Source organism: Marmota flaviventris, chromosome 7 (genome assembly GCF_047511675.1).
Source record: "Marmota flaviventris isolate mMarFla1 chromosome 7, mMarFla1.hap1, whole genome shotgun sequence".
In the NCBI taxonomy this organism is placed as follows: Eukaryota; Metazoa; Chordata; class Mammalia; order Rodentia; family Sciuridae; genus Marmota; species Marmota flaviventris.
Genome location: NC_092504.1, coordinates 121,628,210 through 121,641,427, shown reverse-complemented (window position 1 = coordinate 121,641,427; position 13,218 = coordinate 121,628,210). Strand labels below are relative to the sequence as shown.

At 40.2% G+C, this 13,218-nt stretch overlaps 1 protein-coding gene across 5 annotated transcripts in view; it reads right to left on the bottom strand.

The window, feature by feature from the left end:
• Nucleotides 1–13,218, bottom strand: part of Nr3c2 (nuclear receptor subfamily 3 group C member 2) — a 324,777-nt gene that overhangs the window by 150,923 nt on the left and 160,636 nt on the right. For all 5 annotated transcript variants that reach the window (XM_071614629.1, XM_071614630.1, XM_071614632.1 and 2 more), the window contains exon 3: nt 7,767–7,906. In XM_071614629.1, coding sequence (XP_071470730.1) covers nt 7,767–7,906 — 140 coding nt within the window. The remainder of the gene's footprint in view (nt 1–7,766; nt 7,907–13,218) is intronic.

Below are 13,218 nucleotides of genomic sequence, written 5' to 3'. Positions count from 1 at the left end.
ACTTGATCCTTGTCCAAGATATCCTTAGATGTGCCTACTATGATGTGTGGTACACAGCAGAAAATGGAGAAATGTTTGCTGAATGAAAGGACCTTTCCTAGGCAGAATTAATATTGTCAAAATGTCCCTACTACCAAAAGTGCTAGGTATACTCAACACAATCCCCTTAAAAATTCCAATGACATTCTACATAGAACTAGAAAAGGCAGTTCTGAAATTTAGTTGGAAAAATAAAAGACCCAGAATAGCCAAAGGAATCCTTAATGAGAAAAGTGAAGCAGGAGGTATCTCAATGCTGGACCTCAAATTATACTACAGAGCCACAGTAACAAAAACAGCATGGTATCAATACCAAAACAGGCATGGAGATCAAGGGAACAGGACTGAAGGTACTGAGAAAAATCCACATGAATATGGTTATCTGATACTAGACAAAGATGCCAAAAACATAAGTTGGAGAAAGGACAGTCTTTTTAACAAATGGTGCTGAGAAAACTAGCTAGTCATATGTAGAAGAATGAAGCTGGACCCCTGTATCTCAGCCTGAGAAAAAGTCAACTCAAAGTAGATTACAGACCTAGGAATTAGATCAGAAACTACACAGCTACTAGGAGAAAACACAGGCCCAGCTCTCCAATACATCAGCACAGGAAGCAACTTTCTCAAAAAAGACTCCCAAAGCCAAAGAAATAAAATAAATCAATAAGTGGGATGGCATCAAATAAAGCTTTTTCAGAGCAAAGGAAACAAGAACTTGAAGACAGAACTTGTGGAATGGGAGAAAGATTTTGCCACCTGCTCCTCAGGGCACTAATATCTAGAATATACAAAAAAACTCAAAAAAACCTCACAAATAACCCAATCAATAAATGGGCAGACACTCCTCAAAAGAAGAAATATGAATTCTCAACAAATATATGAAAGAGATGTTCAACATCTCTTGCAATAAGGGAAATACAATTCAAAACTACATTGAGATTTCATCTCATTCAAATCAGAATGACAATGATCAAGAATTCAAATAATAAATGTTGGTGAAGATGTGGGGATAAAGGTACTTTGTTGGTGGAACTGCAAATTAATGCAATCGCTCTGGAAAGCAGTAAGGAGACTCCTCAAAACTCTAGGAATGGAACCATTATATGACCCAGCTATCCCACTCCTTGGTATTCATCCAAAAGATTTAAAATCAGTATACTTCAGTGTCACAGCCACATTGATGTTTATAGCAGCCCAATTCACAGCAGCCAAGCTATGGAAACAAACCAGGGGCCCTTTAACAGATGAATAGATAAAAGGAAATGTGATACACACACGCACACACACACACACACACACACAGAGAGAGAGAGAGAATATTATTCAGCCATAAAGAAGAATGACCTTATGACATCTGGTAAAGGGATGGAACTGGAGACTATCATGCTAAACGAAATAAGCCTGTCTCAGGAAGTCCAAAGTCAAATGTTTTCTCTGATGTGAGGAAGCTAATCGAAAATTGCGGGGATGGGAGAGAAAGTGAGAAAGAAGGGGGCAGGAAATTTCATCAAAATAGAGGGAAGATCTGGAGTGTAGATGAAGGGGAAGGGCTGGGGACTTAAAGTGGAGCAGGTTGTGTTCTTCAATGAGTTTGTGATTATGTCAGGGTATATCCTGGCGTTGTAAATAAATAAAAAGAATAATTTTAAAAAGTTCTCAATTAAAAAAACAAAACCAAAAAACAACCTTTCCTCCCATGCCCCCAAAGCTGCCCCACTCCACATCCCTAATCTCAGCAAATGGTGTCAGGAGCCAGGTCTGGGGAATAATCCTAGAGTTTTGTTTTTTCCCTCCAATGTAGAGGTGCCAGAGTTCAGAGAAGTCTTCCCCGTTCCCATTCTCAATCCTTAACACCTTGGCCCAGGTCTGTCCTAGCTCATCTCTTGCCTCAGTGATGAAAACAGCTACCAGAACTGTTTCCATTTAAATAATCGTACTTCACCACAGCCAGATCTTCAAAGCAAAACCGAGCTTACCTCTCTGCTGGGTGAAAACTCTGAGAGGTTCTGTTTTGCCCAAGGATGAATTCAGGCTCCTCCTTGGAGTCTAGGACCTGGTCCCAAACTGTGTATGTATTTACTTTCACTTTTTATTGCTCACACCTCAAATTTTACACAGTGCAAACAAGAAATTGTTTCTGATGTCCTGTGCAGACCACCTGTCCTTATCTCCTCTCAGCACTGCCAGTCTTAATCTTTCTAGATTCAGGGTGGGGGGGTCAATTCTTTGAGAAGCCTTCCCTGACCTTCCAGGGTGGCCTAAATGTCATAGCTCTGTGTGTTTCCATAGCAACCAACTGAATGGCTAGCAAACATTTTCCATTAACACATGCTTACATAAGGAAGAAAAGAGTGTTCCTAAAAATCATAGATACAACATATGGGGCAGGTGTTTATTTAATTTCTTACAGAAAATAATTAGAAAGAATTGGGTTACTGATTCCTAATTTGGGGTAAAGGAAAAAAAAATCAAAATAAAACCTTCAACTCAATCGGTAGAAAATAAGAAAACTGTAAGCCAGACCCCAGTTTCCTGCCCCTAAAGTAGCAGGTTCCACAATGTACTTGGATGCCCATTAGCTTCTTTTACATGGTTCCTGGGAACATGAGGGTTTGCATCTTACATTATTAACTGAAGACATCTGACAAGTAGATGTCACATTATTTCCTTGCTTTATCATGGGCTTAATTTTATACTGTCAGTTCTAAGGGGATAGATATATGAGTTATATTATATCTTGATTAAGCTAGTGTCCACTCAATTGGAGTTTCTCTATGTTGTGACACAACTGTTCATTGTGCCACCCAACACACACCTCCTGCTTGCGTACACTTTTGCTTCTCCTCTCTCTTGCTCATGAGCACGCTTACACGTGGTGCTGGTAGAGATAACTTGGTTTTAAGACATGGTGAGACACACTTTACTCTGGGCCTGTTCAGTTCACTCAATTAATTTTAAAGAAGCAAAAACAATTAACTATTCATCAGCCATAACATTTCCTTAAAAATATTTTTTTCTACAGAATAGTCATCAATAAATTTAAAGTTTCTTGACCTGTAAGCTGTGAACGACATGTGAAAGGAATAAGCTATCTGTTCACAGGTCTGGTTGTCTTAATATATTGCATATTTAAAAAGCCCTAAGATTAACCTGCAATTATATCTTTAAAGCAATTTCATTTCAAGAAATAGACTTACGAGTCTTCTCCTGCAAGGGAAAGGTCTGAGTGCAGAAACAGGCATCAAATGATTTGGCTGACCTTACCAAGATGGCGACTCTTCAGCTTTACAGGTCTGCTTACAAAAGTATAAATCCAGTTGATTTTTACATAATAATGAACTCTCTTCCTCTTTTACAGCCTTAAAGCTATTCAATGATTTGTGATACCTTATATGTTTTCCAGACATATACTGTATATCTGAGAAGGAAATTAGGTTGTAAAATTGCATGCTGAATCTAGGCAGTTCTGTTCATTGAGGGATCACCATTAAAATACACAGATAAGATGAAATAACAACATTTTACAGTTAGAAAGAGACCTAGTTAAAAACTCTGAGTAGAATTAGAAATTACAGATTAGAAGTCAAAAGGCTTACATGACTTCTTGGACAAGTTCCATTGGTAATATATAAATTTGGAGTAAGTCATTTAACCTTGATTGCTCATATGCCATAAAGGTACATTCATGTATACATTCAGATATTTATTTGGTGGAGAGCTTAATATCTATAAGTTTCCTAGGTTGTAAAGAGTAGACCCTGATTTACCCTAAAGATTTTTATTACAAGAGCTAAAAGTCTAGTTGGTAGCTCTCAGTATTATCTCAACTGTGCGACTCCCAAAGGTGGGAATGCTCCCAATCAGCAAGGAGGCCCATTATGGGAGGAAATCTTGACAGTCCAGTCAAGATTGGAAAAGCCAGTCCAGGAAATTTCCATAAACCCTCAATCACCCCTCTTATGCCATTGAGAACTGCTAATCTAGAAGGATCTTTCCATCTCAAAGGACAGCTCTAGAGACAAAATATCATATTTAAGGAAAAAAAATGATGATCTAATAAAGAAAATTGTATGGCTGAAAAACTAGGACCTAGTGGTGCAATCTATCATTCACCCTGTCTCTCTGCACAGACATTAGCAGAGAACTGCTAGAGAGTAATAATGATCTAATATTTTGATTCCACTTTGCAATTTATAAAATCTGTACTTACACTATATTTTCATAGCAATGTTAAGACAGGGAAATATTACTTTTCCCATTTATAGAAAAAAAAAACTGAGACCCAGATTAAGCTTGCCTTAATCTCACATCTAGTGAGTGCTGTAATACATTTAAACCAGGTCTTTTGACTCTAAAGCCAGTCCAGTTTCCAACATGAGGGGGAAATAAAGTTTTAAAATATATTTAAAAACTTACTTATTTTCTTTTTCAAGTCAGAAGGGTCCTAAAAATCTTTGAATGATTCAAAGTTAAAAAAGATAAAATTATAAACTTCCATTCACAAAGTATTCTAATATGGTTATTAGCTGATATTACTAGCAAATAAGGTACTCTGGAGGAAAGTTCTAAGTGTCTTTATATTAAATGTGTAAGAAGAAATAAAACACACACGTACATCTCAGTAAACAGAACACAAAGAACATAACTTACACTTTAAAAATAATTAATAGTCACCACTACGCAATGACAGCATGCTTTAGTGTGACTTCCTCAGGAGCATAAAGCCTCAAGCCAGTAACTCAGAGACTAGGCTGTTGCTTTTGTCCTCCTGTCTGCTCTCTAGTGATCATCTCCACATCGTTCCTTAGTGCTCTTAGTTCCTTTTAGCTTTAAGCCTGAGTTCCCTCATCTCAGCAACCGCTACCCACTTCTGTTGGGAATGCCCTATTATAATCTAAGAAGGCAGGGAAATCAGAAAGCCAAATATTCAAATACTCCAACATGCATACACATGTAAGTCATGTTATACACACAGTCACACAGGTGCACACATACTGAGGGTACCAAACGACAATGTTTAAATTGCTTCCTTGATCATGACCCAGCAGACATGAGTAGATTAACACAGCATGGAAGTTTCATGGACCCGAGAATGAGATGGTAAAACACACTGCGAGACCTAGAATTCTCAGGCTCTAAGATTGTGTCTATGATTGGAGTCACAAGACTCAGCATGGGTCCATGTTTGGCCGTATGATTCAGAATTGATTACTTGGCTGGGCTTGAGTCTACATGTCTTCATCTGGAAAATGGGAATAAAAATCACCCTGATGTAGTTTTGTAAAATGAGTGCTTTAAGCCACATAATGTATTATTAAAAGTCTCAAAATGCTAATTCTAAAAGCTAAGATACACACAGAACCTTTTTGCTCCCCTATTTATATGTTCTTTCTCACACACATGGGATAGAACAGTAAACAAACACAAAATATATCAATATAAAAACAAAGCAGACTTTTACTCACATGATGTTTGTATTTTAAATCTGTATGTAGCCTTGTTTCACGTAGACGAATGCTGAAGCTCAAATTCCCAAATAAATAGGGAATGAACTATATTAACAAAAATCTTTAAAAATCCCCCAGAGATTGAACAGCTTTCCAAAGAAGGAAAATGATGCCTTTACCTATGGGCTTTTCCACATTTAATTCTGAGTTACAAAAGCAATTCCTGTTTCACGTACTTAAAGAAAAAAACACTAAAAAAAAAACAAACAAACAAACAAAAAAAACTAAGCAAAAATGTCTAGAAAACCTTTTGCTTTGGCAGAGAAGGGCAGATTCCACCAAGAGTCACAGTGTGGGCTCTGACATGAGGCTGATCCACAGGTGGGAGCAGCTGGCCCACGTGGAGGCTCCCACTGCCCACTCCAGAATGTCCTGCCCCACAGTGCTGAATTTATTTATTTTTATTAGTTGATTTTAGTTATACATAATATTGGGGTTCATTATGGCATAATCATACAAACCCAGAAAAAAATTTGCTTTAATTCATTCCCTATTTTTACATATCACTTAATTTGTTCACTAATGAGTGACCCTAGGAAGGGGAGCTCTTGTACCAGAAGGTACAAGATGGGATTAGGAAGGTGCCAGAAATACATTTCATCTATTTATCTTCTACTGAGTTAATCATGTAATTAAGGCAAGAGAGAAAGAGGGACCTGCCTTAGAAAATAGATTGACTTCAGTACTTTTAGAAACTGACTTTTCCTGGTGTTGGAAAACCAGCCTTCTGATAACAGAACTCATTGTTTTCCTAGGGGAAACACCCTTCCCCTCTGGTCTAGATGGTTCAGGGCGTCTGACTCCAGCCAGACCTAGCCCATCCCCTCACTGTGTCCCCCACCACAGGGATTAGACATGTGGGCCAAGTTCAACCTGAGGTGGTTTCATTGGGAACTTATAAAGAAACTGCTAGAAGCAGAAAACCTCTTACTTATGGAGACCTGGTAGCTGTCTCGGCATCATGAGTGAACCTCACGAGGACAGAGCCTGAACAAAGAGAAGCATTGGAGAGAAGGGGACTGAGTTCTAATGACCTGGCTGAAGACTACAGCCTTGCCGAAGCCAAGCCTGCACTAGGCCTTTCCAGTACCTGAGCCAACGAATTTCCACTGGCACTTAAGCCAGTTTATGTTGAATTTGTTGCCACCTGTAACCAAGAGCCCATATCTGGGAAAGAATTATTAGAGTCGTAACTACAAATTCAATGCTGTGTATCAGGGCTATCAAATAATCAGTAGTGTAAACAATGAAAAAAAGTAATATCAATTGAATAATGAAAAATCAATCCCAAGAAGAAAGAGAGAATTACTTGGTTGGCTTTTGTATCCCAGAATCAAGGACAATACCTTGTGGTCTCTGGAAAAAACAAAGGTGAAACACTCAGGTTGCTTTTGATTGAGTCTCTGAAAACTTTATTTTTCAGAAAAATTCCTTGAGAAATAAACCTTATGGGGTCTTCATGTAGAGCTCTTAAGTGAACTTAAGTATCAATGACAGTTAATATTTCCACTGCTACATATTCATAGCTTTCGACATCAATAAAGCCTTGTAGCCTAAGTGATATTAATTAATTACTCATAAGTGAGGGTAGGGGAAGGCAAAAACATCTATCCCTACTTAAGAAGTACAATTATTTGGAATAGAAGCAAAGGCCAGACTGAACATACTGGGTAAACCTCAAATCAACTTTTTCACTTAATCTACTCGTTTGGAAATCTTCAGTGGGAATAATGGTAGGACTCAGACAGGGGCCAGGAGTCTGAATAGTTGGTCTGTAAAAATCACAAACTGGATCCCAATATTGAATGTTTTCAGTGGCCAGAAACACACATATTTATAAGGAAAACTTGGAAAAGGCAGAGATGCTGTATTCTATGTGTGTCTAGTAAAAATGCTATTCTGGATCATGCAAATTAAGTTTACAGTGACACAGAATTATTTTTCTAAGTCTCACTGAAAAACAAACTCTAACAACAAAAACAACACAGCCTTTTTGTCTGGTAGATCTCTGCTTGCAATTTTGAATCGGGCCCATTAAATATTGCTCAGTGGAAAATCTCCAGGTAGTTTTTAGATAAGACATTATTACTATTCATTATGGGTTAGATTACATCAAAAATATTTTTTGAAGAATTTCCCAAGCACACTGTAATATTAACTGTGCGGGTCAACGACACACGAGAAAGAATGCGAAAAAGGAACACCCACATGAACATTTACCTTCCACTGCTCTTTTGAAGAAGACTTTGCAGCTGCCACAGGTCACTACCCCATAGTGACATCCTGAAGCCTCATCCCCACACACCAAACATATTTTGGAAGGTCTTGAGGATCCAGTAGAAACACTTCGTAAAGTAGAGCTGGGGAAAGAAATCAAGATTTAATAACTAAACTATAATGGCACATTTCATATGCTGCTCAGCTTAGCTCCAAATGTGTCAATAATCCAAGCTCCAACCATGGATTCAGGATGCTGGGGCCACATGCTATGTGACTCAGCAGAATGAAGGCAAAGTCCATCAGAGGGAGACATCAAAAATGGCGCCTGGTAAAGCCTTATCCTAGCAACACTCAGATGTGAACACTTTCCTGCCCTCTCCTATTATTGAGAATATATACAGTCTCCACCCCTCTCACTCATACACAAAAAAACCACGCTTCCTGGCACTCCAAGGTCAGTGAGAAGACTCCTGCACCAAATCATCATGATAGTATTTGTCGTCCTTCTGTTTAGACACCAAAGAGTTATTACAATACTTTTCAACACTATTCACTGAAGATTCTCATTATTAATCTTTATTATACCTGATTTTTAAAAACCCACCCCCTTCCAAAACAATCCGTTAATTGTTTTCCTTTGCCACAACTGCCATCAATCTCACCCTCCAAGGTCCTGGATATGTTCCATTTACCTCATTTCATTTACTAATTTGAAGGGACACAATCATTACAAAACCAAAAACCCATACATCCCAGGTATCTTTCCATGGAAGAAAGTAAAGGGCGCGGGGGAATAGCTTTTTAGGGACAAAAGTAACCCTATAAGCAACCATCTGCTTGAATCCTCTTTAAGGGGGTCTTCTCAAAATGTTTGACACATTACTGTGTTAGTTAATGGTACACTCCAAACAAAACGTTTTATACTGTAATAAGAAATCAAAGTTCGGTGACGCTTTGGATGTGCACTGAGCAGGCAAAGTTCGTATTTATGGTTCACATGCATTTATTAAATAGTTCACATGCATTTATTGAATATTTACCGATAGGACCAGTGCAACATACAGAGAAAATAAATACTTTAAAAAATCCAGTCTATGCCACCAAGGTGGTGGGGGCACAAACTCCCATGGTAAGTGCTGGGCTGCACGGTCATTTGGTGGCACGGTGTCACTTCAGCTCTCCATATTGGGAAGGGTGGGAATATGGAAGTCAGAAAATACTTGCCCAAATGTGACAGCTGAGCTGAGCCTTCAAGTCTGCCTAGGTGGTCGCCAGACAGAGAAAGAAGGCAGAGGAAGCAGCAGGGGCAATGGATCGGCAAAAAATACGAGCTGAACACGTTCAGAAAACTTTGGTCACCTGGCTGTCAGTGCTTCTATCTCTGTGGATGACAGCAGGCACATGGAAAAAAGAAAACCACCAAGGGGCCCAGTGGCTATGTAATGGCACTGACTTCTGCTCCCCAAATTAGCTAAAACACAGTAAAATCATGTTAATGTAAACATTTAAAAACAATTTTAAATGTTCGAACTACCCTCTCCCCAGAAATAGCTGAAGGAACAAACTACGCAGCCGCTCAGAGCACTGTACCATGACGGCCTTTCTAGCAAATGACTTCTTAAATCAAGGACCAAAACAATGTTCTCCAAAGTTGTTTCTACTTCTGAGAAAAGTGCACTTTATTATTTTTATTAGTGTCCTTTGACTTTTTTATGGCATTCAAAACATTCCATTTCAGCACCAGTAACTTCTTCAACATATTAGCCGGTTAAATTCAATCCACGCTCCGGCTGTCACAGTGCACTTCACAGAGCAGCGCCGAGACTTCGTAAATGTTTAGAATGTAACATAAAATCATCATTAAAATGTAATTGCTTTCTCACAATGGCAAGCATATGTGGGATTTTTATTTAACATTTTTGTGGGCTTTGGTCTTGGTCCCAATACTTATTCGCCTCTTAGTGTCAATCTCTGGAACGTTTCTCTTCTGCTATCCAAACTTAACTTTCTTGGTGACTTCATCTAGTCTCTTGGTTTTAATATGTTGGGGACTACCAAATGTTTATCTCCAGCTCAGAATCCTGCCCAGAACTTCAGACCTGTTCATCCAATAGCCCACCTGGCCTCTGCCCTTGGGGGTCTGATATATACCCCAAACTCAACATGTCCAAAACTCTGCTGATCTTCTCCCTGCCTCCAAACCTGCCCCTCTAACAGACCTCATCATCTCTGTTAGTGGCAACTATCGTGGGTGGAATTGTGTCCCCTCCAAATTTATAGGTCAAAGTCAGCCCCTAGTGCCTCAGAATGTGACCTTATTGCATCAGAATGTGACCTAGTTACTTGCAAATAGGGTTGCTGAAGGTGTAATTAGTTGAGACGAGGTCATGCCTGAGTAGGATGAACCCTACTAAAGAAAGCAATTGGGACACAGATTCCCAACACAATGCCAAGTTTAGATGAAGGCAGAGATCTGGAGATGCATCCAGAAGCCAAGTAAGGCCAAAAGTTGCTGGCAAACCAGCAGAAGGGAGGAGAGAGGTATGGAACAGATTCTCTGTCACAGCCCTCAGAAGCAACCAATGCTGCCAACACCTTCCTCTTGGACTTACCACTTCCAAAACTACAAGACAATAAATTCACTGTAGTTTGAACCATCCAGCTTGTAACCCTTTGTTACAGCAGCCCCAGCAAGCTAATACCACCCTTCTTTCTTTCTAGTTAGTCAGGGTAAAAACATCTAGACTCCTCCCTGAATCCTCCCCTTCTCTCACACAACACACCCGTCTGCTAAATTCTGTTCACCTCACTTCAGAGTGAGTGCACTCGGCTCTGCTCACTTCCACAACCTCCTCTGGTACCACGCTAGTCCAAGCTGCCCACGCCTCTGACCTGGGACTCTGCAAGGCTGCCTAGCTGGTCTTCCTGTTTCTCTTTGCTCCCTCACCCGCCACTGCAGACAGAAGGATCCCTTTATTCCTTTGCTCTCATCCATTCAAGGGTTTTCCTCATACCTGCAGACCACAGGGGCACGGTCAGGCCTCTGCACCTTCCCTCGCCTCTCTCTGGCCTTCTCCACTCGAGGGACACTGAGCTCCTTGTTGGTCCTTGAACACACCAGGTAGGATCCCATGTCAGGGTCCTTGCACATCTGACCCTCTTCATCAGACATCCACAGGGCCCCCACCCTCACCTCCTTCAGACCTTCATTCAAATGTTTCTCAGGCCTTTGCTGACTACCTGTTCAGAAATGCCTCTCCTCTATTGCCCATGATATCTATTTGCTAAAGTTTGTTTATTATTTGTCTTATCTACACAAGAAAGCAAATTCAGCATGGGCTAGAATCTCCACGCACCATGCACTTATCCATTCCCCATGCATGAAACAGCACTGGGTACGGGGCAGGCATCTGCTATGGTTTGGATCTTAAATCCCCCAAAGCCCAGGTGTTAAAGGCTTGGTCCCCACTCTGTGGCATTTTGGGAGCTGGTGGGACCTTTAAGAGGTGGGGTCTCATAGGAAGAAGTTAGGTCACTGCAGGTATGTCCATTAAGGGAATATTGGGGCCCTGGCCCCTCTTCACTTTGCTCACTTTGTTTGCCAACTGCCATGAGGAAAACAGGCTTCCTCCACCATGCAGCCTGCCATGATGTCCTGCTCCACCACTTGACCCTGCTGGTCACTTGGATAGAGAATTCTGAAACTGTGAGCCAAAACTAACCATTTCTTCCTTTTATGTTGATTATCTCAGGTATTTTGCCATAGTAACAGAAAGCTGACTAACAGTGCACTCAATCAATACTTGAGTTAGTGATCAGATAACTGGCATCCTCACCACAGTCTCTGCAAGACCCACCATGCCATGAATTCCAATGTCTACTGCAGTCCTGCAGTCCTCATGCAAAGAAATGCAATTTGTTTGTAACCAGTTGGAGAGTTACAAATACGTGGCTGAACTAAATTGAAGGAAGTTTATAAAAAAAACAGATGAATTATGAAATACAAAGGAAACTACATAAATTACAAAACCAGATCAAATATTAATTCTGTTTCCCTTATATTCACTAATAGCTTTCAATGACAAGATGGCAACTTCACCTATATGTGCATTGTTTTTAATTGTCGATGCATCTTTTTATTTTATTTATTTATTTTTATGCAGTGCTGAGGATCGAACCCAGTGCCTCACACATGCCAGGCAAGTGCTCTAGCACTGAGCCACACAACCTCAGCCCTGGATGTGCCTTTTGGTTTGTCTCTCCAACGATATTACGAGATCCTTTCTTATCCTATCTCCAACGTCTCTGATTTTTCAGGCTCTTCCTCATCTTGTCCATCACTAAATTCACAGTTCTACTTTGGCCATCATTTTTCCCATTTCGACATTATCCCCTAATGAGCTCACGCACTATCTCAGATTCAAATGGCTCGCTTGGTGAAAGATGTTCCAAATCGCCATAACCATTCCACTCTTTCCCTCTCCCTACAATCTCATGTTTTCTCCTCTATGTTCTATAAGCTTCTTAAACATACTATATTCAAAACCATATTTATCTTCTTTTTTCCCAGATCTTGATATTCCGAAAGGTATTGCCATCTATTAATTACCCAATCTCAAATCCTATATAATTGCCCCCTCCTTATCCATGAAGGATATGTTCCAGGATGCCCAATGGATGTCTGAAATCATGTATCATGTACTGAACCCTCATATTCTCTATGTACAATGTTCTCTCCCATACACCCTACAATCATGCCACACAACTGTCCTTTCAAATATTTTTCCCTGGTGTCTCCTTTGCATCACTACTTTAGAACTCTGGGTTTGTTATTAAGTAAAATAGGGGGGTTTGAACATATCACGGTGATTCTGTGATAACCAGTCTGATAAGTGAGCTGACTAAGTGATTAATAGATGGGTATCATATACCTTGTGGACACACTGTACTAAGGAATGATTCAATTCCTGGGCATGGTGGAACAAGATTACCTGAGAGGCCATTATACTACATTTCAGATTTCCCGAGATGCCATCATACTGCATTTTAAAACTTATGAATTGTTTATTTTGGGGAAGTTTTTCATTCGATATTTTCACACCACAGTCTGAAACTATGGAATGCAAAGCCACAGAGGAGTGGGGATTGCTATCCTCCTCCACAACTACTCAGCATAACCAGCTACCAAGTCCTGTTCATTGCAGCTTTGCAAACTCCCATCCCTTCTCTGCACTCCACTGTTGGTAATATGGGTCCTGGCCTTTGTTACACCCTAAGGGTGTTTCCCTGTCTCTAACCTCCTGTGTCTCCAATTCTTTCTGACCAAGGAATTGATGCTGCAGAGTTCTGACTCTATTGTGCCCATGCTCAGAGGCCTTCAACTGCCCTGACTCAATGCCAGGGTGAAGGAAAGCCTCAGCAGGACGCCTAAGTTTCTCCTCCTCTGATGGAC